Genomic DNA, 26,669 nt, shown 5'->3' with positions numbered 1-26,669 from the left:
AAATAACTTTATGCTGGCAGAGTTCAAGAGGAGGTTTGATGTACATACTGCCATCTATCTGCATAAGGACAGAGGAAAGGAGGTCTGGCAGCAGTAAAACTGAGGGATGGAATAATTATAAACACTTTACAATATAAATGGCAGTAAATCGGCTCAGTATGCAGACGTGGCAGCAGTTATCAGTGTGTTGATGGAAGAAAAGGGATCTCTCTAAACTTACCATAGTTCTGGACTCAGATTGGGTGTTCATGGGAGCTGTATGAATGTTAGCCTGGTGGGCTCAGAAGAAGTACTGGGCTACTGATGGAGGAGAGATCAAATTCAGTAGTATGTGGCAAATGCTGGCTGATTTTGGTTAAAATTGAGGTGCACAGGAAAAAAAGGTCATTGGTGAAAGGGAATCAGGCAGCCAACCTAGCATTCAAGGATGCAGCAGTTACTGGGTCACCTTGGCCATGGGAGACCGCTTTGGAAGCAACCCCGGTAGCAGTGCTCACTCGAGGCCAGCAACAAACACAAGCTATAGCGGTGTGGCTACAAAACATTCAGAAACAGGATTTGGAGCTAGGATCACTTTGGGAGCATGCATGCTGCAAGGAAGTGAAGGTAGCAGGTCAGGATTTAGTAATAGAGCAGGGACTCTTAGGTGTAAAATCAGAAAATGGTTTGGTATGGGTGGTACCACAGAATATGTGAAAAGATCTGCTATTATGGGTGCGTGGGTCCAGTGTGGGTGGCCACCCCAAACTGGCAGAGGCCAGAAATAGGTTGGCAAAGATGGAGGTTGTGGCCCAAATGGGAAAGGGACCTAAAGGAGCATCTTGATGCCTGCCTAATCTATGCCAGACACAACCAGCTAACAGAAATCATAGGGGAGCTCTTATGAGACAGGCACCCAGAGGTCCATGGGAAAGAATTCAAATGGACTATACTGGGGAATTACCCTTAAGCCCAAGAGGTAATAAATATGTGCTAGTGGTTGTTGGTGCTTTTTCTGATTAGATTGAGGCCTTCCCCACCAAGAATATGACTGCCCTAACTACAGCAAAACAACTGGTGTACAATTTGTCCTGCAGACAAGGGTGTCTAAAGTGATTGTCTTAGTCAATGGGAGCAGCTTTGTGGGGTCTGTTGTCAAAGAAGTGTGCACTGTGCTGGACATCAGTCGGAAGTTCCACATTCCCATGTCATCCAGCAGCACCAGGACAGGTTGAGTGAATGAACAGAACCATAAAATCTGAACTCAGGAAAGGGTTAATGCTACAGGCAGCAATTGGGATGAAATGTTACCACTGGTACTAATGCATATCAGAGCTAGGGAGTGGAGATCCACAGGCTTTTGCCCCTACAAGGTCTTGATGGGAAGACAAAAGACACTGTGGGAGGATGGGATTAACCCAGTTCCAGCCCATCTGGCTACAGTAGCTCTATCAGAAGCCTGGGTACGGGACTGGCAGATGCAAATTTTACAGGTCTAAAAAAGCATGGTGGTAACCAATGAGGCAGAAGTACAGAAGGCCAAGGCATGGTTCGATGCAAAAGGAGATCTAACTGAACATCAAGTAGGATCTAAATTCATGATCCACGATCTAGCTCCCTACTACACTTTCCCAAAGGCAAAGAGGTATGGTCCATGTGTGATATTGGATCACCTTGGACCCTCTGTATAGTTGGTAGACCTGGGAAGTAAAGGGCAGAGTTGAGTTCATGCAAGCCAGCTCAAAATTCACAAAGTTCAGTAAAAGAGAGAATCTAGAAATGGTTTCTTCCCTTTTTGTCTTGCAGATCTGCAGCCATGCAGTGGTGGTGGCTTCCAACATTGGGCACACTCTTGTGGTTTGGTGTGGCATTAGATCTGTGGTGAATTTTTACAGCTGTTCAGATCACTCCTATCCAAGCAGAAAGCCAAAGATGTTGACGTGCCTCAGAAGATGAATGTTCATCTGGTCTTGTGGTAAACCCCTCTGGCACCGTGCTTAAGATCATAGTGACGAGAGGTGATTTACCTTGCCATGTGTAGGTGTCAGGGGGCCTGCTATCTGGCTACCTACAGGGCATACGAATTCTGACTGACAAAAATCTGCAGCTGCCGGGACTCTGACTCCAGTTCTTGTGGGTCCGGAACGTCAAGATGGCTAATGAAGTCCAGGTGGTTGATATGTACTTAGGGAACTATGGCATGCACTAGAATTTCAGAACTGTGGGTGTGCTTATATACGCTAATTGTACTGACATTGGACCCAGATGGATAGTTGACATTATCATCAATTCTTTTTCACTGGTTTGGTGGAGGGTGGTTCGAAACAGTGAGCCCATGGTCCCACAGACTCCTATGCATATCCACACTGTTCTCCCTCCACAGGGCTCAACTTCCCCCCTCTATTTTATCCAATAACCGCTCCATAGCTAGAAAATGGTATTTTTATATACCTCGCTCATGAAACAGTGGTACTAGGTATATTTTAGACTGTACAAAACACAGGTTGACTGGAACCTGCCCAGCCCCATGTAAAAAAAAAATAGTTTACCAGTAATATCAGGGCACACATTTGATTATGGGAGGATCCGGTGGGAGGCATATTCCAAGAAGGACACAAAAATCGTACAGCCAAAAGGGACACAGTGGCACCATATGTGTAGCACTGGAGTTGGGGTCTCTCTATGGAATTATGCCGATATCAAGGAATTGAACCTTAAGATTAACTTGCTAACTGATAGTTTAGGTTGAGCATTAAAAAGGGAGGAGGGATTAGTACTTTAACCTTGCAGCAGGAGGTATTAAGTATTAGTAAAATGCACTCCGTTGCACAAACTTTAAAATGGATTAATATATCTGTGAATACTGTGATTGATTCATTGAATATTGTGTGCCGCATATGGTACCAAACTTGGTATGCATCTAATGGAGGGAATAGAAGAAATAAAATGGGGTGAATGTTAAACAGCACACTTATCTGAACCACACTAATGGATACGGGATTTAAGAATATCGGGAAGGAAAATTTGCAATTTGCGAGGCTAAAAGGTCCTGGATCTTGGGCACAACATGAAATTAATAATTCAACTGTGACAATTGTGATTGCTATTCCTAGATGGACAGGCCAGGAATCCTAAAAGATTGGTATATGTTAACAGTATGTATGGTATATATTAACAGTACAATAGAGAATGGGACCTATAAACAACATTATCCCAGTGTGAAGATGGCAACATGAGTAGATGAAATAAACACAGTCTGCTGTAAACAAATCAAGCACAGCTGGTGCTGTGAGTGCTCAGCCCGAATGAACCTCCCACAAGCAAGGGAGGTTGGGCCCAACTAGTCATTAAAGAGAGAGTGAAGGAGGTGGTACGGCTTGGGGACACAGTATGTGCTCTGGGATACCACAACTTTTCAGTGGAGACAAAACCATGACAGGGCGCTGGATGGATTTTGTCTGAACCTCACCTCTCTGACTCAGATTGGGACCCATGCCCTATGGCCAAGTGTGAAGATGAAGGAGAATGTGACAGAGGTCATGACAGACAACACCAAATGGGAATCACTCGTGACCAATCTCTTTGCACCCGTACATTCCTTGTCCATTAACATCACTGATTTGATACAAAGGAAAATAGAGCAGTTTGTGGCCATTGCCCAACTAATAGCCGAGCAATTATATTGTTATCATTGGGATGCTATTGTTCAGGCAGTGGAAACACCGTGGTGGGCTGTACCAGAAGAGATGAACTTGCATCCCCTGGTTCCTACTTTAAGTCTAATATTGATGGTGGTTCAAATAATTACAACTACTGCAGTCTTAGGCATGTGTTGCTGGATAATAAACTTAAAAAAGAGAGCACAGAACAACAGGAATATGATGCAGATGAAATGAATGCTAATATAAAACAGAAAAACAGAAGCAGGGAATGTAGCTGAGGCCTGGCCTGACATGAGTGATTAACACATTGAAGGAGTCCCCATTTCTTGAAGATAGACTTTGGAGGTAAACAGATCATTAGGCTAAAAAAGATAAAATGTCTGGGCCAGCCAGGATCAGAGGGAGGACAACCAGGGAACCATTTACTGCAAACAAGATAAGGAAGGAATGTAAAGAGGTGGTAAAGAGGAGGTCAGGATGGACAATGCATGGACAGCTCAAAGTAACCAATCCAATCCAAAAACGTGTGATGCAATGTATAGTAAATGCAATGAGATATGTATATAAAGGGAGAGTTTCCGTGTAATTTTGGAGCTATTCTGAACCCTTCATCTATTCCCACTGCGTTTGAGCCTGATCAACTCAGTGTAGCATTGCTGTATGCCAAATGAAGATACCTGAGTGACAAAGTCTGGAGTCAAACTGAGTTCTTGGGAAGCCAAGTGGAAAGAGGTCTTGGAGGGAATCCCAACAATTCTCACTTTCAATTATAGGATGTCGCTAACAGGAAACTCTGAAATTCCTATTACACTAGGATTTGAAATGTCTACAGTTTGCAGGTGAAGGCACTAAATATTTTTATACATAAGAATGGCCATACTGTGTCAGACCAAAGGTCCATCTAGCCCAGTATACTGTCTTCCGACAGTGGCCAATGCCAGGTGCCCCAGAGGGAATGAACAGGACAGATAATCATCAAGTGTTCCATTCCCTGTCGCTCATTTCCCAGCTTCTGGCAAACAGAGGCTAGGGACACCATCCCTGCCCATCCTGGATAATAGCCATTAATGGACCTATCCTCCATGAATTTATCTAGTTATTTTTTGAACCCTGTTATAGCCTTGGCCTTCACAATGTCCTCTGGCAAAGAGTTCCACAGGTTGACTCTGCATTGTGTGAAGAAATACTTCCTTTTGTTTGTTTTAAACCTGCTGCTTCTTAATTTCATTTGGTGACCCCTAGCTCTTGTGTTATGAGGAGTAAATAACACTTCCTTATTTACTTTCTCCACACCAGTCATGATTTTATAGACCTCAGTCATATCCCCCCAAGTCCTCTCTTTTCCAAGCTGAAAAATCCCAGTTTTATTAATCTCTCCTCATACCGAGGCCGTTCCATACACCTAGTCATTTTTGTTGCCCCTTTCTGAACCTTTTCCAATTCCAATATATCTTTTTTGAGATGGGATGACCACATCTGCGCGCAGTATTCAAGATGTGGGCATTATGGATTTATATAGAGGCAATATGATGTTTTCTGTCTTATTATCTATCCCTTTCCTAATGATGCCCACCATTCTGTTCGCTTTTTTGATTGCTGCTGCACATTGAGTGGATGTTTTCAGAGAACTATCCACAATGACTCCAAGATCTCTTTCTTGAGTGGTAACAGCTAATTTAGACCCCATCATTTTATATATATAGTTGGGATTATGTTTTCCAATGTGCATTACTTTGCATTTATCAACATTGAATTTCATCTGCCATTTTGTTGCCCAGTCACCTAGTTTTGAGAGATCCTTTTGTAGCTCTTTACAGTCTGCCTGGGACTTAACTATCTTGAGTAGTTTTGTATCATCTGCAAATGTTTTAACCTCACTGTTTAACCTTTTTCCAGATCATATATGAATATGTTGAATAGGACTGGTCCCAGTACAGACTCATGGGGGACACCACTCTTTACCTCTCTCCATTCTAAAAATTGGCCATTTATTCCTACCCTCTGTTTCCTAATTTTTAACCAGTTACCAATCCGTGAGAGACCCTTCCCTTTTATCCCATGATCGCTTACTTTGCTTAACAGCCGTTGGTGAGGGACCTTGTCAAAGGCTTTCTGAAAATGGATCCACTGGATCCCCCTTGTCCACATGCTTGTTGACCCCCTCAAAGAATTCTAGTAGATTGGTGAGGCATGATTTCCCTTTACAAAAAACATGTTGACTCTTCTCCAACAAATTATGTTCATTTAAGTGTCTGACAATTTTGTTGTTTACTATAATTGACCTTAAAATCATATTTCATTCATAATGAGCAAGAAAACCTGAAACAGGATGGAAGGTGAAGAGATCATGTTGTTGCAGACATATGTTATCCCTGCACTGTGACTGGCTGAGTTAGTTGTCTTTCAGTATAATACTGATTAGTAATGGAATAGAACATTTTCAAGAGCAAAGATTAAATGCCAATGGCATTCCTAAACCTTCTGGAGACTTGTTTTAAGCTTTGCTTTGTTATCATCATGAGAGATCAGAACAGTATATCTGCATCTGAAATGTTCAACATGTTTTGGTTATTTTTTATATTTCAGAGAAGTTAAGCACTAAAGGAATTCTGCTATGGACAGGGCTAAATAGACTGGATGAATCTTCTGGCTGGCAGTGGTCCGATGGAGCACCATTGGCATTTGTGAACTGGAGATCAAGTAATTGATGTTCCTCTTGCACTATATTATTGCATTGTAATTGTATGTTCTCTATAACTGAAATTTATAAGAGTATTGGCCCTTTTTGTGTTTTCGTTTGGAGGGATATTCAAAATTCCAGGGACATAGATCAGGGTTTCATTGATCGGACTTTTTAAAGGGTATTTTAAAGATGTATTCTATTGGGAATTTTAACTGATTAGTCTCACGTTACTATGATAAGCCCTATGACATCCCTTGTCCCATATTTCAAGGCTATTCAGTTCCACAGAAAATGGACACTGGAACTTTTCAGGTATTTCATGGGATAGCACTCAGTGAGCAAACACGTACCATCAAATATAGATTGTGATGTTCAACCATCCAATTCCTGTGAATTCAATCAGTTCCTTTGCATTACCCAGTGCTGAGCAATAAAACTTGTTTTACTTTACTGAGAGCTTTTGGTTTGTGTATCAATATGATAACACTTGTAGAAGATTGTAAGCCTGTTTTGCAATTCAAAAGTAAATTATGGTTAATTTTACGTTTTTTTTTAATTGGTTGTAGGTCTCACCAATAGCGCACTTGGAGAAAATCACTGTGTGGTGTTTAATTCAAAGGCGCAGTATGACTGGCAAAGTTATAAATGTGAATCTGGATTGCCTTATGTATGCAAAAAATATGGAAATAGTACAGAATATGAAACATTTGGTAAGTCTCTCAATGGTAATATTTCATTTGGTAGGGTTTTTTGTTTTTTGTTTTTTTTTACAATAAAGTATCATCTATATTTAGCATTTGTATTTTGATACATGATACTGCATGTTCGTATGTGGAAATGTTCTGTCTTTACCTAGTAGTTTTGGATGGTTTTATATTTCTACTTTTGTAAATTAAAAAAAAAAGCTATGACTGTATTAAGAAAACAATAGAGCATAGCCTGAAATTAATTTTGTGTAATATAGTCTTATCTTTTATTGTTTAACTAAGATATATGGAAGTATCATCCTACCCGCTGTAACACTGGCTGGTATCCCTACAACCGCAACTGCTACAAACTTCATAAAGAGGAAAAGAGCTGGAATGAGGCTTTACTCTCTTGCAAGACTGATAATAGCAATCTCATTAGTATAACTTCCTTGGCAGATGTGGAGTTATTTATTAACCTTCTTGAAGATGGTGAGTGCTGGAGAGTTAGTTTAAACTGTGTTACTTTTAATAACTGAATTATTTTTTATTCATTAAGTTCTTTTAATGATGGGTTTCCACATGACTCAGGCATGATATTATTTGTCTTGTACAGATATACGATAGAATACGAATTTATGATGCCTGCTCCTTCTAGGACAGGGGTGGGCAAAGTTTTTGGCCCGAGGGCCACTTTTGGGTATGGAAATTGTATGGCGGGCCATGAATGCTCACAAAATTTGGGATTGGGGTGTGGGAGGGGGTGAAGGTTCTGGGGTGGGGCCAGAAATGAGAAGTTCAGGGTGCGGGAGGGAGGGTGTTCCAGGCTGGCACCGAAGGATTCAGAGGGTGGGAGTGGGATCAGGACTGGGGCAGGGGGTTGGGTCGCAGAAGGGGGTCAGGGGTGCAGGCTCTGGGCGGCGTTTACCTCAAGTAGTTTCCAGAAGCAGCAGCATGTCCACACTCCGGCTCCTACATGGAGGCACAGCCAGGTGGCTCTGCGTGCTGCCCTGTCTGCCAGTGCTGCCCCTGCAGCTCCCATTGGCCGCGGTTCCTGGCCAATGGGAGCTGCGGGGGGAGAAGGGACATGCCACTGCTTCCGGGAGCCGCACAGAGTGGGGCAAGCCTCTGACCCCGCTCCCTGGCTGGAGTGCCAGAGCAGGGCAAGTCCTGGACCCTGGTTCCTGATGGGAGCTTGAGGACCGGATTAAAATGTCTGGAGGGCCAGATGCAGCCCCTGGGCCATAGTTTGCCCACCCCTGCTCTAGGATCCTCACAACAATGAGATGTGTATCTCATCTGCTACCCCAATGAGCACTGTTGTAATTAAATAAACAAAATGAATGTGTATGAAGGCAGTGAAGGGCCATATTCTCCCCTTCATGCAAAAGAAGAGCAGTAGCCCATGCAATTCAACGCCCTTTTGTAAGGCTCCAGAAAACACTGTTCCCTCTAGGAGGTGGGACTAGCATCAGAGTCTAATGGTCAAGTGTCTCTTACCATAGAGCTTGGCATATTCTAGCTTCTGAGCAAGTCCTGAATAAGCCCTTTGCAGTCTGATTCTTATCCTTTTCATTTTATTATTGGCTGGGCCCCTGCAAACTGCTCCCAAGCATCTATATAGTAAAATTCCAGGATTGTCACTCTGAAGCCTAGAATGTCTGAGTCATGCTTGTAGCTGTTTCCATCGTTTCAGACTGGCTGAGTGCTCATTGGGTTTACAGTATCACCAGGTTCAATCATCACTGGAATTCATGGTCTGTTGCTGCCTAATTGTTAAGTTCTCAGGAATTGTTGCATATTTTTTTTACACTTTACAAATTACACCTGCATGACAGCATGGGCTTTTATTTAATTCAATAATAATCCCTGTGCAAAAGCTATGGAGCAAGAACTACTACTGCTCAAAGCAGCAATGTTTATGATACCTTTTTCTTTGCAACTTAAGTTGCCCTGAGTAGGGAATCTACAGTGGCTCTTCCAAGAGGTCATGTCTCCCCACCCATGTAGAGTAGAGCTCCCATTAGTTCCCAGCCACAGAGGCTGGGTGGAAAAGGATTAGGGCTGTCGATTAATCGCAATTAACTCAAAAAAATTAATCACGATTAAAAACATTAATTGCAATTAGTCGCACTGTTAAACAATAGAATACCAATTGAAATTTCTTCAATATTTTTGGATGTTTTTCTAAATTTTCAAATATATTGATTTCAATTACAACACAGAATACAAAGTGTACAGTGCTCACTTTATATTTTTATTACAAATATTTGCACTGTAAAAAACAAAAGAAATAGTATTTTTCAGTTCACCTAATACAAGTACTATAGTGCAATCTCTTTATCATGAAAGTGCAACTTACAAATGTAGGGTTTTTTTGTTACATAACTGGACTCAAAAACAAAATAATGTAAAACTTTAGAGCCTACAAGTCTACTCAGTCCTACTTCTTGTTCAGTCAATCGCTAAGAGAAACAAGTTTGTTTACATTTACATTTGTAAGTTCAACTTTCATGATAAAGAGATTGCACTACAGTACTTGTATTAGGTGAATTGAAAAATACTATTTCTTGTTTTTTACAGTGCAAATATTTGTAATCAAAAATAAATATAAAGTGAGCACTGTACACTTTGTATTCTGTGTTGTAATTGAAATCAATATATTTGAAAATGTAGAAAATATCCAAAAATATTTAAATAAATGCTATTCTATTATTGTGCAATTAATCGTGATTAATTTTTTTAATCACACAATTAATTTTTTTAATTTCTTGATAGCCCTAAAAAGGATACTACTCCATAGTCAACTTCCTCTTCTATACCATTTTTTCTCCCCCTTGCATGCATATGCTCCCAATTTTTTCCCCCCAGGGGCATTTACAGATCATAACATCACATACATTGGTTTACTTTTGAAGCCGTTTTTTATAAAGTAAAGTAGAAACATATCTCTGTAAAAAAAAGGTGAAACTGACTGAAATTCTGCATTTTTTTTAAAAGGTGCTGTTAATCCTATGGAAATAATTGGCATTTATTTCTGCTTCATCAAAATTTAAAATCTCTTTTACAGAAAATGTAACCGAAACATGGATTGGCTTGAACAGTAATAAAACCCCAGTTATTTTTCAATGGTCTGATGGCTCCTCAGTAACCTTCACTAACTGGCACAAACAAGAGCCTAATATCTTTCAGAGAACAAGTCAACTTTGTGTTTCAGCACAAGGATCTGTAAGTTTTCTTTCCTCCTTTCCTTTAAAAATAAAGTTAGGTTAATCAATTTTGGTCATGATCAGTGTCGGGCTTTTTAATATGCATATATTTTTCCATCCCTAACCACATTACAACATTGCCTGTTGATGCTTAATGACTCTAAGTCTTGAAAAGTATGATATAGCCTTAAAAATCAGTCTTAGGACTGTGCTGATGCACAAACAAAACAGAGAATGAATCATAACCATTGGGCCTCATCCTCAATAAGAAATGGAATAATGCAATGCTTGCCAAATGGAAGAAGACAAAAATCAGTGGGCAGGTAGTTTTATTTCAGTGAAGAGAAAATAATTTAAAATCCATATAAAGTGCATCTTAATTTATTGTATTTAGGTTATTAACTTGAAAGCTCCAAATGAATTTTTTTGATAAAGTATGCCGGTTTCATGTTGCTCTCAGTTCTCAGCATTTATAGCAGTTTATGGAACATCTTGTAAAAATATACAAGGAGCAGCATATACTGTCCAATCCCACTCCAAGTCATTGGAAGTTTTGCCATTGTTTTTAGTGGCAGCAGGATTGAACTCCAAATCTGCCAGAGATTTTGAGACTGGGAGCAATATGCATACATTTTAAAAAAAAATGGTAAATTACAGTTCCTACTAGCCAAACAAGGATGTCTAAAAACATTCACCAATATTTTATCTGGCCAAAGGATAATTCAGTAATGCTCAAACCCACTAATAAACTCTTTCCTTAATGCCATGTGATACCATTTCCAGGTTTTATAGTAAAGTATGTTTTTTGCCAAAGAATACACTATTCTGCACAATTATCAGAAATTCTATCTAGTCCCTAATAATTGGCCCAGTCCTGCAAAACCCTTCCTCATGTGATTAATCCTTACTCATGGGAGTAGTCCCACAGAAACCAAGGATTACTCTTAGTAACTGAGAACTGGAAGATCAGGCCTAATGTCTTGGAGCTGAAGATAATTAATTAAATTATAATTTAGATACACATGAGCATTTTTCACCCATTTTGCACAGGTGTAAATGACTATAGAAAGTGCAACGTAGCAGAGACCAAGGCACAAAATTTAATTTTTAAAGCATTCATTTTCTGCATGTCAAATAGTTTAAAAATGCCTAGGGGCCCAGTCCCACAGACCTTTACTTGCTTGAGTAAAGACTAGGCACACGAAAAAGGATTAATAGTGTCAGGCCCAGTGGTAGCTAAGAAACATCTAAGACATGATTCTGAGAGGGCTAGCAACAGCAGTTTTCATTGGCTTCAGTCAGTTAAAGGGCATTTCATTTTAATATTCAAAGAGACAAATCCTTCTTGCCTTACTCACACAAATAGTATCATTGAAGGTTTTTGCAGAAGTCAATGGGAAGACTAAACACAGGAATCAAGTGAGGAGAATTTGTCTGTTTATTCTCTCGTCCAAAAGGGTCTGTTAAATAGGAAAAGAAACTACTTAATCATGTGTGCATTTGATTTGGTTTTTTATTTGTTTTTTTTTATTAGGCAGGACACTGGCAAGTTAAAAATTGTGAGGATAGATATTTTTACATTTGTAAAATAGCAGGACAGCTTGAAAATGACACGTCCAAGGAGGAATCAGACTGTCCAGGGGTGAGTTTGCATAATGCTTTTTTTACTTCATAAAATGTGATCGGAAACCTTTACGCATTTGTATATAACTAATATGTTTGCTTTTTCACATTAAAAATATACTTGAGTTTTCCTAGGAAAAATCTCATTCCTATTGTTGGCTTTAAAAATGTATAAACCAAAGATTAATGTAAGATTTGCAAGTGCTCCTTTTATGGATCATTGCCTTGTCTGAAGTTATGACCCAAGTTCCTGTTTCTTTCTAGATCAAAAGTCAAAATACTCTTGCAGACCATCTGTGCAAATAATGACTGTTACATGATGCCCCACCTCCCACATGGTTTTCATAGTTTCAAGTGGAATGTCAGGGTGAAAAACAGTCATTTTTTTTTTTATATGGAGAATGAACTTTTACACTCAATCTGACTTTCCTTTCACTTTTGTAAAACAAATGGAAAGGCATGAAGCTATCTAAAAGGGAGAAAATAATAGGAATTCAAGCTTTTTAAACTATGTGGTCCAGTGGTAAAACGTTTTTGTTTTTGCTACCAGTTTGTTCAACAGACACACTATAAAGAAACATTCTGGGATTGATGGGTTTTGGTGTCCTTGAAAATTGCTCAAAACTTTATAGAGAAGTTTTATAAAAGCTTTTTCAATAGAAATATTTGTCCTTTCTTTGGTTGTGAAGCAGTATTGCTGCACAATGTAATGGTTTCCTCCCCCCCCCCCTTTTTTTTTTTTGCATTCCCTTTCGATATTTGAATAACAAAGCTATGTGCAGAGGTCAAGAAACATGACAGATTCAATTTAAATTGGAGAAGGGACCAAGCTAAAAAGTTAGGACCTAGATCCAATTTTCCCCCAAATTCAGGTCTATTAAGAACTTAGATTTCTGTTCATACCATTATGGAGATAGAGACTTTCTGTGATATTTGTATCCACATCTGGAGCCAAATAGAAAATTCCCCAAAGTTAGGGTGCTTGCATAAGGGCATTTCACTTGAGCCAATCTCTATTTTGAGGTATATCAAGTAAATAGATATACTATAATATTCTCAGGTGTTCTGTCATTCTAAGGTGTGTTGTGTTATGAGTACTATTAAAGATGAAGCTTAAAAATCTGATCACAGAACAGGTTCTGAGTTCACTGAATCTCTTGTTTCCGTCTTGTGTTTAAAAGTAGAAAATGGTATTATGGTGATACCATTACCAGCAGTTAATTATTTAAAGTCATTGAACTGACAGAATTGTTACAGATGTCTTTTTCTTTCAAAGACCTACTCCTTCATCTCAGCTCTTGGGCACAGGCTGTTAAGATTCTTGCAGCTTAGTAAGAACATGTCATTTTTTAATAATTTCTAAAGCTGCAAGCACAGGAAAGACCTCGTCAAAATCAAGAGTGGACAATTTTTCTCTCCAGTGTGGGAAGTGGGGGAAGAAGAGAGACAGCAAATTTCATGTGTATGCTTTAACAAATTAGTAAAGCATTCAAATACCTGGTGATGGGGCTGATATAAATATTTAGGTTAGATTAAAGTAGACAGAAGTGAATGGGAGTTTGCTTGGGGAAAAAATGCGGAATTTGACCTTGTGACTGCATCCATCATCTTTAGGTCAGGGTGGTTCTCATTATTAATTAGAAGTAGTATGACCTTTGATTATCATTCAGTAGTGTACTGCTGAATGAAGAACTTGGAGTAACATTCAAGTATCAAGAGTTTTGTTGTATTTAGGTCTTTCCATCTACCTGCAGGTTGTACACATTTATAATTTCTTTGACCACCTCAGTCACTACACTCTTTTTCATTCCATTTGAATATTTCACACAAACAGATATTTTATTAAAAAAAAAAAAATTCCTCGCTGTGACGGGGCTGTTGATTACGAGTGGTACTGGCAAGTGGTTAGGTCCCTGGGTCGCAACTCTCCCCCATCTCTAGTATTGCCTGCCAGTGGTCACTCCAGCATGTTGGCAATCTCTCTTTGAGTAGATACTGTCACACTGTCTGGAGTGGCTCACGACTGTGAGTGCCTACCTCAGGGCAGACTGTCAGAAAACAGGGCAGACACCCCAAATTGGTGGTGTGTTCTATAATTAGATTTCACCAAGCCAGTAATTAGATTTCACCAAGCCAGTAACAAATGTGAACTCCTGGATCACTATACCAGTCTTACTATGAAGTCACAGACAGTCCCCTTAGACTCTCCAGCCTGTCTTGCCACTGAGACAAACTGGACTTTGTGATAAAAGTTCACTTAAACCTAAAATCACACCACATCAGGTTTCTCCCAAGAGACCAGTCACTTACCCACAGTAATTGGTACTCCAGATCTTACACCAAAGACAATGCTGACAGCCAATTCTATAGTAAATTAACTAAAGGTTTTTTAGGTAAGAAAAACAATGAGAGTTGTTGGGAGGTTAAAGCAGGTAAAATATATGTACCAGAGAATCATAGTCTATAATTCCAAATGGTAGCAAGATATAGTAATCTGCCAGTTTCCTAAAGGTCTCTCAGGGCTATCAGGAATAACTCTGGTATCTCCGTCTTCTCATTTAGTTATTCTGCCCTGTTAGAATCCAAACAGTCCAGAGATAAAGGGTCTTTCTTTTAATCCATATTTATAGTATCTTCACACAGAAAACAAGCTGACAATGTCGCTATCCAAATGGACTTTTCCTTTGAGTGAGGAATGCACATAGCCTCTAATCGCCAACTATCACATAATGGCCACTTGCTTTGAAATTAACATTTTCTGTTAAAGTCCTTAAGTCCTTCATTAGTATTTCACAAGATTTCTTTGGATTATTTAGTTACAGGAATATGCACAAAGTAAATGTTTGCTGTTACATTATAATAGGAACAAATAAGTGAAAACAATACATAACATTCCACTAGATTTCATGACATTTAAACATCTCAATACACGCTTACACATTACTTTGATCTGTACTAATACACAAGTGAATTGGCCTGGGGTCCTGATCTGACCTGGTTGTCCAGCATTACAGATTGTAACTCAACCCTCTAGCCAGGTCACACATGAAATCATCCCTTTCTGGGATAGAGTCCAACAAGGTATAGAAGTCCAAAGACCCCCCCCCGCCCCCAAAAAAGGAGTTTCCAGCCCAACTGAGGGCCCCCAAAGGCCTCACATCGTTACTTCAGGGCTTACAATGTCTTTAATCCCCTTATCTCAAGGAGGGAGGGGTTTATACCACCTCACAGCAGACTTGAGAGCCTGGGCTCCCCTACCAGTCTATCTCCTATTCTATCCTATCTCTTCTCCTCACCCTTCTGAACTGCCCAGCTCTATTTTAAACTCCTCCTCCAGCTGGAGCAGGTTCTGCAGGTGCAATAGGGTGGGGCTACGTAGGCCTAGAACTGCTCCTTCTATCCCAGTTTTGAGTTTATATACCCCATCACGCTCACATTTTTCTTCAGAAAGATATTCTTAATTTTGTTCCCTCTCTCCTTTGCCCCTCATTGGGGTGAACAGAGCCAGTTTCATTAGACCAAGCAGTGAATGAGAGATGCTGAGCACTCTCAACTTAGTGTGATTTGAAGGCATTCAACCATTGCAAAAGGCAGTGAAGCACCTCCCAGGATCAGAACTCACGTCTGACTCATAGGTCATAAATAGTGGAATGTACTGTGGGAGTTGCCTCTTATTTGCTGTCTGTTGTTTTTCATCCTGTAAAACATGCTCAAGCCTGGTATAGTTCCTTGTTTTCTATGGGTCTGTTAATTTTTAACTTGATAGAAGCAGTTGTGTGCATTTGATCAAAAGTAGTCAGTAAGTTTAAATTTTTATTTTGGACTCTTTATCTTGCTAATTAATTTTCTTTTTCCATCTATTTTATGTGCGTTGGTTAAATAGATGTTGCATCCCCAAACTGTAGTTTTCTATATTAGCATAGCTGCCATCATGTCATAGAAAATTCTGCCTGTTACTAGTAAGAAAATTAACTTTATTCTTTGTTTCATTCTATGGGCTCTTCCAGGTTTACTTATTCTTCCTTTTTTTTGTCATTGTTGATGTACATTAACTAACTATAGGTAAATTCTGGTGGCTTGTCTCACATCTGATTTTTAATTCATTATGCCTCTTATTTTTCTCTCAAGGATTCTTAGCCCAGGTATGTTTGTTTGTCTTTATGAAGCTTTCTAGTCTTATCTATTTTACTGAGGTTTTTATCTTCTGTTGATTTCATTACTTGATCCTCAGACTGATTAGCATTAAAAATCTCTTGTGCATCTGATCAGCTGATGATTCTGATTTTTGCAGTGCATCTTTAGCTAATAATTGCAGAAATCACTATTTTTCCTCTTCTCTCAACTCACCATGAGCTATTTGGCTCTTTTTAAACTTTTATTTATTTACTAATTCAACTATTCGTTTAACCTATTATCTGTTAACAGGGAGAAAATGTCTTGTAACAAAGGTCAGCTTCTCTATGGCAATCTGTCCAAAAACAATGATTTTAAGAACTTCCCTTAAACCAGCTTCTGGTAGGAGCTCTGGAGCTGTCAGTTACTTGATGACAGAGATAAGAAGTGAGAGACAAGGTGAGTGAGGTAATATATTTTATTGGACCAACTTCTATTGGTGAGAGAGACAAGCTTTTGAGAAGTTGGTCCAATAAAAAATATTATTTCACCCACCTTATCTCTCTAATATCCTGGGACTAACACAGCTACAACAACACTGCATACACATATATCAGTGGGCAGTTATGGTCCTCAGTAATTTAATTGACATGTTCACAGCTACCATAGCATAGCACTAAACCAGGCATTTCTCTTATTTACTGCTTGTCACTTGTGGTAAAAAGGGCCCATCTCCCAATACTGATACTATTAATGTTACCATGCCTGCAGAAAATAAGATAGGAAAGAAGGAGGTGAATTTAAGGGATGGAATGCCAAGTACAATTGATGAACAAAAATGAAATAGAGAGACAAGGTGGGTGAGATAATATCTTTTATTTCTGTTGGTGAGCTAGACAAGCTTTCCAGCTTACACAGAGCTCTTCAGGTCTGGGGAAATGTACTCAGAGTGTCACAGCTAAATATAAGATGGAACACATTGTTGAGCATAAGTAATTAACACATATTTCAGGGGACTGTTCAAGGTGAAGCGGCCTGTTAACCTGGAAGCCGGTGCGGGGGATTGTTAGTGGGTTATAGATTGCTAGACACTAAAAATCATGGCTTATTACAACAAAGTTATGAATTTAAGCTCCAAGGATTGTTCATCTGTGGGTGAATACTTCTCACAAAATGTTCACTCTATATCTGAACTTCAGTCCTCATTCTGTAAGGAAATCTGCAAAACACTACAAAAATGTGCCTCACATGGAAGCAATTCCATACCCCTAATCATTTTTGTTTCCCTTCTCTGTACTTTTTCCGGTTCTAATAAATCTTTTTTTGAGATGGAGAAACCAGAACTGCATGCAGTATTCAAGTTCTGGTGTACAATGGATATATGCAGTGTAATTGTGATATTTTCTATCTTTTTATCTATCCCTTTCCTAATGGTTCCTAACAATTTGTTAGCTTTTTGGACTGCCATTGAACACTCAGTGGATGTTTTCAGAAAACTGTCCACAATGACTCCAAGATCTTTCTTGAGTGGTAACAGCTAATTTAGACCCGATCATTTTGTATGTATAACTGGGATTATGTTTCCCAATGTTCACTACTTAGCACTTGTCAACATTGAATTTCTACTGCCATTTGGTTGCTTAATCACCCAGTTTTGTGAGATCCCTTTGTAACTCTTTACAGTCAGGTTTGGACTTAGCAATCTTGAGTAATATTTTACTGTCTGCACACTTTGCCACTTCACTATTTATCCCCTTTTCCAGATCTTTTATGAATATGTTGAACTGCACAGGTTCCAGTCCAGATCCTTAGGGGACCCTGCTATTTACCTCTCTCCATTTGTGAAAGCTGACCCTTTATTCTTACCCTTGTTCTATGTCTTTTACTCAGTTACTAATCCATGACAGGACCTTCCTTCTTATCCCATGACTGCTTACTTTGTTTAAGAGCCTTTGGTGTGAGACCTTGTCAAAAGTTTTCTGGAAGTCCAACTACACTATATTGACTGGATCATCCTTGTCCATGTGCTTGTTGAGACCCTCAAAGCATTTTAATAGATTGGTGGGGCATGACTTCCCTTTACAAAAGCTCTGTCAACTCTTCCCCAATGCGAACATCTTGGATGAAAAAAATTAGACCTGTGTAAGCTATAATGTGCTTCATTTATTTTATCCTGTGCTATTGGCATTTTAAAAAAATGATTGAAGAAAATTAAAAGTATTACTGGGTTTGAAAACAGAGCAGGAAAATAATACGAAGTAAATAACAAGAAGGATGATTTGCCTTATCAAAGGTCAGCATTGAGACCACTTTTAGTATTAAGTAAACATTCAATTTTCAGTTCAAAACAAAAATCATACAGCTGTAACATATAATACTGTGACAGGGTACAGTCTGGACTGATGAATAGCTGTGTTTCCTCAATTCTCCAACCTGAGGTGCCTTTTACACTGTTTTTCTGTGACAGCTACCACTCCTGGTCTGCTCTCACACAGCTTCCAGCATGTAAGTTACCCCCGTTATATTGTATGAGTGCTATAGCCAGCCACCCTTGAATTACACTGCAGCACAACACCTGCAGTCCCAGTCCCAGACTTTCTCCCAGAAATATGTCTTGTACTGCCCATCCCCTTCTGGACAATACAAGCTCATACAAAGCTCGTCATTAATAGAAAATGAGATGCACAAATCCTGTTATCCCAAGTGGAGTTTCCCAAACACTTCAGTCCAAACACAATGGTTTAGAACAATAAAACAATTTTATTAACTACAGAAAGATTTTAAGTGACTACAGACAATGAATAAAAGTCTCAATTGATTACAAGAAAATAAAAGTAAAACACAGCTAATGCCCAATTTAATAAACTAAGTCAATTCAAAGCAAAGATCTCTCTGACCCAATGTTTCAGCAATCTTACTGGCTGAATTTCTTTCAGTTAGGATCCCTCCCCCAGTCCAATGCTGCTTCCTTTGTTCTTCAAGTGTTGTCGATGCTAGGGGTAGAGAGAAAGGGAGAGATCATTTAGGGTGTCTGCTCTCCCTTCTTATAGTTCTTTCCCTTCATTGAGAATCATCTCCAGCTAAGGTTCAGGAGACAGAAAGGATGTGTGGACAGGAACCCCCAGTTGTTTCTTTGTCTAGATGTAATTTTTTGCCCACATCCTCTTTCCTGCCAAAGAATGGCCACTTAACCAGGTGATGGTCCATTTGATTTTGTTGACATCTGTCTGAGGCACTGGCTAGCCTTTTGTCTCTGGGAAACTGACTGCTCTCCAGACTTGGAACATGTCTTAGTAATATCATACAGTAGAATATTATAACTTTACATACAATGTTGCCACACACATCTTACCAGGACAATAATGATCAGCAAATTATGAGTTTTCAAATGATACCTCACAAGGCATACTTTGTACCAAAAATATCATAATCTTATAAAAGGGGTAAACATAGGGGTACAGATGGTCACAAATACCAGCTCTGTTGAATCAACATGCAATGTTTCTTACACTTTTGATATTCTACATCAGTAGAGAGTTATCACAACTATAAACTAACAAGCACAATTAAACACTTCATCCCAAAATGACATATCTAAATGTCCTGGCGTGTACCCCCAAGATTCAGTAAGTAAGCTCATTACCCTGTATTCAATATGTTGCCTGATCTATTCATTATGTATAAATTCCCAGTTAGCATTCTGTGGTTTGGCAAGGTTCTGCCTCATGATCAGATCCAGAAATATTAAGGCTATTACAAGGAATCCCGTGTGCCCAAAGGAGACAGTTAGTTACATTTCGGAAAGGTGTTCTGTCTTTTTAATATTTTTATTAGCACAGTTAGCAAAATCACAAACACACCAACCCAGCAAAGCAGACCAATAATATAAGATGGTCAAAACATCCCACATATGAGCATCCATATACTCTCACCACTCCCTGCAGAAAAACCCTAAGCGTTAGTCATCATCCTCACCATCCCCATCATTGGTCATCATCATGGCATCTCCCAAGGTATGCAGGCCAGGATCAGAGGTGGATTATGGTTTTGTGGGGCCCTGGGCCAGAGCAAGTCGCCCCCCACCCCTTCCATCTGCAGTCCCCTCCTCCCCTGGTGTTCCTGCCGGGGAGCAGGGTTGGGCACAGGGGCTTTCCTCAGCACTTCTGCTGGGTGGGGGAGCGGGGGCTTTCCCTGCTACCTAGTAGGAGTGCTGGGTGGGCAGGTGAGTGTGACAAGCCGCTAGGGTGACCAGACGTCCCGATAAAATCTTTTTTGTTTTGTTTTGTTTGTTGTTGCTCCGCCGGCGGCACTCGGCTTTTTTTTTTTTTTCTTTTGCTCCCCGGTGTCCCAATATTTTCTTCTTCTCATCTGGTCACCCTATAAGCCGCCCAGCCCCAACCCCACTCCCAGGCAGGAGCAAGCCCCAGCACCCTGACCCCGCTCCCCAGCAGGAGTGCCAGGCAGGCAGAGTGGGTCGGGGTGCAGGGGTGCCCATTTTTCCAGGGCCCACCAGTTGGCCAGGACCGCTGGGCATGGGCCCTGTTGGACCAGTGGCTAATCCGCCACTGGCCAAGATACAGCTTTTATAATGTGTTACGCTGATGTCCACTTTGCCTAATGCATATTCAGTAGGGATTTCAGCCCCTTTTCCTTATCTGTATTTCCTCACCCTAGGGTGAGGAATGTAGGGGTGCCCTTCTCCCTTTTAGGTTACTGGGCCTTTTACCTCAAGCTCATTTGTACATCAATTAGTTACCATGGCATTCTTGTTGCTGGATATCTGCTGATGTTCCTAACTTAAATTATCTAAAGCTGGCATAATCTGGCATCTTGTGGTTAGCTGTCTGCAGTTCAGTGTTACTTATTTATTACACCATTCTGTCTTGTGATATCTTATGATCTAGGGTTACTCCTGGTTAGCTGTTTATGATAAGGATTTTTGGGACTTAGACCTTGATTAGTTTAGCTAAAATATTATTTTACAGTCCTTGAGGCTTGTAGGTTCATTGTGTTACTGCCTTAATTTATACCTATGCCTTACCTAGCAAATACTTATACCTACAGGCTACAAATCACAGATCATGAAATAAACTTTTCATGTAATATTTTTCATGTTTAATGGATTTAAACTCTCAGTTTTTGATTCTGTAAAATTGGGATTCATCTACTTACCTACCTCTCTGAGATACAACATTCTTTTAAAAAAATGAATACTGGTATTTAACTTAATATTAGCTTCTTGTTTTTACAAAGCAAAGTCAGTGACACCAGCCATATTTCAATATGTATCCAGTAATCCTTTTCTTTCTTGTATTGTATTTGTATTCATTTTAAAGTAGATCAAAAACAGCTCTGGTTTATGAACGGAATAGTTCATCACATGATAGCAGAAAACAGAGGGCTACTGAAAGCCTGGCTCATAAGACTGTCAGTCAGGTATGGTCACAAGGACCCCACCAGAGCAAAAAGGAAAGGGGCACATATGATAACATAATTAGTGATGATTACATAGAAAGTACAAAGAGGGATCACTTGCTTAACAACCAAACCAATTGTGCATATATATTATATATATGATATATAAATAACCCTTATTTTTTTTAAGGGATGGGAGAGACATGGTGGATTTTGTTACAAAATCGACAATACCCCTCGAAGTTTTGAACATGCTTCCAGTGGCTATTACTGTCCTCCTTCACTCGTAACAGTAACAAACAGGTAGTTAATGCTATTAGACAGTGCAAAGATATTTGTAACATGTTATTCTAACTATAAAAAAGCATAGAGAAAATGTTACTATTTATAAATAATACTACATAGATTAATGACTGACTAAAATCAAATGTTCATTTTGTCATTGCTTCCTTCCTGAGGCGGGATTAAATTTGGTAGAGTGCAGTTACTGACCTGATGGACTGTGTGTGGGGGGGGGGGCGGTTTCTACAGAAAATTTCAAGTTTTTGTAGAAAAAAATCAAAATCCAAAATACTTCCATTCTGAAATGCCACCATAGTGCTTCATGCTGTGGGGGGGTTAATACTTCAGGTCCCTCAAGTTCCCATACTCCTCTATAGGCTGGACTCCTTGATCAGACTCCTGTGGGGCACCAGGGCAGCATTTTAAACTGAAAGCATTTTGGGTTTTAGAATTCTTTTTTTTTTTTTGACAAAAAATAAAAGAGAAAAATTTCCATCGAAGTGGTTTATTGATGGAAAATTGCATTTTCATTTAATTTTTTTTTTTTTTTTCAAAAACAAAATCTGATTTCTGTGAAAATTTTCTATCAGCTCCACTTTCTATATAGCCAGTGGGGAGAGCTAGGGAAAAAAAAGTTGATACTCTTCAATCAATTATAAAGTATATTAGTGTAGATACACTAATGGTCAATGATACATAGATGTAAATGTTGTAAGAGGGGTTCCTAGCTTGTCAAGATTTATTTTACTACAAACACATTATTTTTGATTCCATCCAGAATTAGTTGTGTGGAAAAGTTGGGAAAAAAACTGCCAATGTTAACAAGGCTTGTGAGCACCTTTACTCCAAGGAAACATTTAGGGTGTCTGAGGACAAATGGCCTCAGGAGAAGCCCTTTTACGTGTTCTAACCCTGTATCCAATTCTTTTCTATTACTATAGGAGCAATAAAAATGATCAGTTACATAGGAGTTTATTAGGCTGCCAAAAGATACAATTGGGTAACTGACCTCTAAACTTGACCCATGGAATTGATTCATACAGAACCATAACTAGTCATTTTAGCAGCCAGGGACAGCAAACGTATTTGCATCTTCTACCATTTTTATCATAATTTTTCTGCCCAGAGGCGATATGGGGAGGGCACGTTGGGTCACATTTCCCCCCCCCGCGCCCCCCGCCCCTGATTTTTTTGGTTGCGCCCCCACCCCCAGACTGGCTGGGTGGCCCACTGAGGTGAGTCAGGTTGGAGGTGGAACTCCCTCCCTTAGCCCCTTTACATCTCACCTCCATTTCCGCCCCATTTTTCCGATCCTGCAGCTTTGCGCCATGGGTGGTTCCCTACTTGCCCCGCCCTGGTTTCATAGAATTCTTGGAAATGTGGGTCACCAATCAATGCCATTGTGTCTCCTTTTTTGCTCCCTTTATGAAATTGCTACCACTCTATGGTAGTAAATTACACGGGGACAGATACCTGGTTTAGTGGAAATTGAGGTTACTTTGCAGGATACAACTGTAAAGCCTTGATCCTGAGCACTCTGGCCCCACTCCAGCAAAGCACTAAATTACATGCTTGACTTTAGTAGAACTACTCTTGCTTAAAATTAAGCACATTTTTCAGGTCTTTGCTGGATTGGGGCTGGAGTCCTCAGCACCTGGCTGGATCAAGCTCTAAATAAGTAATGTTCAAATATGCATAAAATATAAGGAAATATTTTATTTTTTAACCTTTTTATTTGATCATTATTTACACATATGAACTTTCTGTACAAATATTAACAAAGCTTACTCATATCCTGCATTTGTTACCATTAAGAGACCTCTTCGTGTTTGGTGAACCTCTTCTCAACTGTCCATTTATCTTTTCAAAATTGAAAAATGTTAACTAGACATGATAAAACCTACTTGATCCTGGATGTGGAGGAATAGGGACCTGTCTGCATATATGGTGGGAATATCCTATCATAATAATATTTTGTAGAAAAATAATAAATAGAATTTTTCAAGATAACTCAAAGTTAGGCTACCCACAGAATCCATAGTTCTATTAGGTTATAGTCTAAAGGAGGTGATTGAATGGGAGGTAAGACACATTTATAACACAGTTACTACTAGCAGCCAGATACGTGCTTGCTCACTTTTGGAAAATAATACATTTCCCCCAACATTAGTGGCATGTAGAAATAAAGTATGAGAAACCCGGTCAGTTGAAAAAATGACAGACAGCATTGTCAGGTTCAAGAGAATAATTCAGTGGGATGGATTTAAAAATCCAGGAGTTAGGTTGATGGAGATTCTTTTTGCTAGGACAGTGATTCCCTACATTGTCCCTAATACTCAGTGAATATCTTAGTAGAATAGTAATGCATGTTGTGAATACAAAGGAAGATCCTGCAGTTGCTGAGCATCTACAACTCTCATTAGCATCAATGGGAATTGAGGATACACCGCACCTCACTGGAGGCACAGGTGTGATAACTGTTCATCACTGCCACATTATCATTGTTTCAGACACTGGTTTCCAGTTGCCATACTGCACTAGCTGAGAAAGTAGTAGTAAACATGGCATTTTATTTATTGTTTAGGTTCTTGGTCCTGATGTGACAACTACAAACACGTTTCTTCAGAATTAATGATACTTAGAAGATCCTAAATTATCATCGTCTCTGGCAATAAAGAGCATATTACTAAGAAGGAGGATTGTGGGGATGGAGGAAAAGCAAAAAGTCATAAATAAAAAAATAAATGAATAGTAGCTACATAGGCCCAAATCCTACTAAGACTTATGCACATGTTTAACTTTACACTCTATGACCATTCCCACGGAAGTCAATAGTTCTACTCACAGTGCCTAAAGTTAAGAGTGTGTAAGTCTCTGCAGGATTGGGTCCTTAATGCACTGTATGTAATTTCATAGGAAGCTGATTAAATGTGTTGACAAGTTAAGGCATTTATTTGTATAATGCTGTACCAATAAATTATATATATGTAGTAAAAGCAGGATTAAATATACCATTTATTAATTTAAAAAAGCTTACTCACCCACAGAACATCTTCATCTGGAAATGTCAGAGCTATTGGTGTAGTGCCACTAGTTACTCAGTGCCACTGGAGTGTCCAAATCAAATCCTGAAAAAACATTGTTGTGACAAGTCTTTTCTTTTTCCCCCCTCAATATTCTCTGTAAGTCCCTTTGAACTTCTACACCACTCCTCCCTCATCATGCATACAAAGAGTCTCATTGTTGAGCTCTGCATTATTTATAAATAATGCCTTCTGGGTGTTCTGTTTTCTTTCCATATATTGTACCATAAGCATTGAGGTTATTGCTTTATATGCAAATTAGATAGCTTAAACGATTGTTTTGTATAGCATTTGGGCATACGCGATAATAGCCAAATTCTGCCTGTATTGCAAATACACGACTGACATTTATTAGAAAGTGTAGATGGCTTCGGATATTTCTCTCTTTTGCATTATTCAAAATATTTCATGAGAATTATTCACGGAAATGTGAATTAGGATATCTTATTCTGACAAAAATTTTATCTTGACCTTTTTAAAGATTTGAACAAGCTTATATCAACAGTATGATTCGTAGCATGGTGGAAACTGATAATACCTATTTTTGGATAGCCCTACAAGACCTTAACAATACAGGAGAATACTTCTGGCTAACTACAGAGGGGAAGAATCAGCCTGTGAGCTATACAAACTGGAACAAGCATCAGCCAAGTGAGTAATATATTGTAGTGATAAATGGCAATTTCTCATTAAATTCTAATATCTCCCACTATATTCTTGAGCCAGGATTACTTTTGCCACCCTTTTTACATAGCCAACATCACTTTTCTTCCCTCACTCTGCCCAAGATATGTGTAGGATTAGGCTCACTTTGGATCAGACTGTAATTTTACAGTCTGCCCTGAGGAAGTGATGGCACATAATGGCACCTCCCCATGAGCAACATACTCCCCACTGTGCACCCAGCCAGGTAATCTGTCCAGCTACGAAGGGGGAGGGGGGAGGTACAGCCAGGGGACCTCCCACAGTCAGCCTCCTCCCAGCCCATTTGCTCACAGCCAGCAGTATCAGGCAAGTAACCTCTGCTTCCCACTCCCCTGTATGACTGAGTAAAGGCTATAATAATGTAGCCCTTTATTTCCAGTCTCAACCAATCCATGGAGTCTCAGGGTCATGGCACAATCATACTCACTCCAGAATGAGTTCTCAGTGCTATCGTATTGTTGATCGAAGAGTAAAATCTACAGTTGTGTCATCGTTTAACGGACGGTCCAATAAAAGATTTTACCTCAGCCACCTTGTCTCACTAAATGTTGAGTTTATTAGGAAAAATGGTTTAAATCTATTTAATTTGATACCTTTGGGCACCTCATAAAAAGATGACCATTACTAATTCATAAAACTATGTCTTGTCCTGAAGCTGAATACTCTTGTTTTCCTTGCCTTAGGCCATTCTGGAGGTTGTGTTGTTGTTCGCAGAGGGCAGCCTCTTGGTTACTGGGAGGTGAAAAACTGTAAAAGCTTCAAAGCTATGTCATTGTGTAAGCAAAAAATTGAATCATATGAAGAAAACAAGCCTAATTTTGAAGAACCTTTGGATGTATGTTATCCTGGATGGGAATCAGAATCTAATCTGATCAACTGCTATAAGGTAAAAAAGGGTTACCTAAATCTCTTGATTTGTGTCAGGATTTTACCTACTGTTCCAGACAACATTGTTTAAAGAGAGAAAATTCTTCATTTAAACTTAAAATTCTAAATTTTCTAAAAGAATCCAAGACTCCTTGTTGCACTTGATCTTTTCTTCATTGGACTGGGACTGCAAACTTATCAATACCATTTTATACAGCATTTCAAAGTTAATGAAAGCCAAGATAAGATTAGTGTCAGAAACAGACCGAGCAAAATGTCTTTTATTGCAAGGGCAAATTGCACTTCCCTAAAAAAAAAAAAAAAAAAAATTATATTAGCCACCCAAAATCAATTTTGTTCTC

At 39.3% G+C, this 26,669-nt stretch overlaps 1 protein-coding gene across 2 annotated transcripts in view; it reads left to right on the top strand.

Annotated features, from left to right (window-relative positions):
- Positions 1-26,669, top strand: part of PLA2R1 (phospholipase A2 receptor 1) — an 81,493-nt gene that overhangs the window by 23,239 nt on the left and 31,585 nt on the right. The window contains exons 5-12 of one of the 2 annotated variants that reach the window (XM_065413477.1): positions 6,228-6,341; positions 6,891-7,034; positions 7,314-7,502; positions 10,081-10,238; positions 11,754-11,861; positions 21,561-21,673; positions 25,217-25,386; positions 26,124-26,326. In XM_065413477.1, the coding sequence (XP_065269549.1) occupies positions 6,228-6,341; positions 6,891-7,034; positions 7,314-7,502; positions 10,081-10,238; positions 11,754-11,861; positions 21,561-21,673; positions 25,217-25,386; positions 26,124-26,326 (1,199 nt within the window). Of the gene's footprint in view, positions 1-6,227; positions 6,342-6,890; positions 7,050-7,313; positions 7,503-10,080; positions 10,239-11,753; positions 11,862-21,560; positions 21,674-25,216; positions 25,387-26,123; positions 26,327-26,669 lie in introns of both variants that reach the window. The other variant, XM_065413476.1, reaches the window with a different exon arrangement.

Source organism: Emys orbicularis, chromosome 11 (genome assembly GCF_028017835.1).
Source record: "Emys orbicularis isolate rEmyOrb1 chromosome 11, rEmyOrb1.hap1, whole genome shotgun sequence".
NCBI classification, from domain to species: Eukaryota; Metazoa; Chordata; order Testudines; family Emydidae; genus Emys; species Emys orbicularis.
This window is presented reverse-complemented; position numbering and strand designations above follow the sequence as displayed.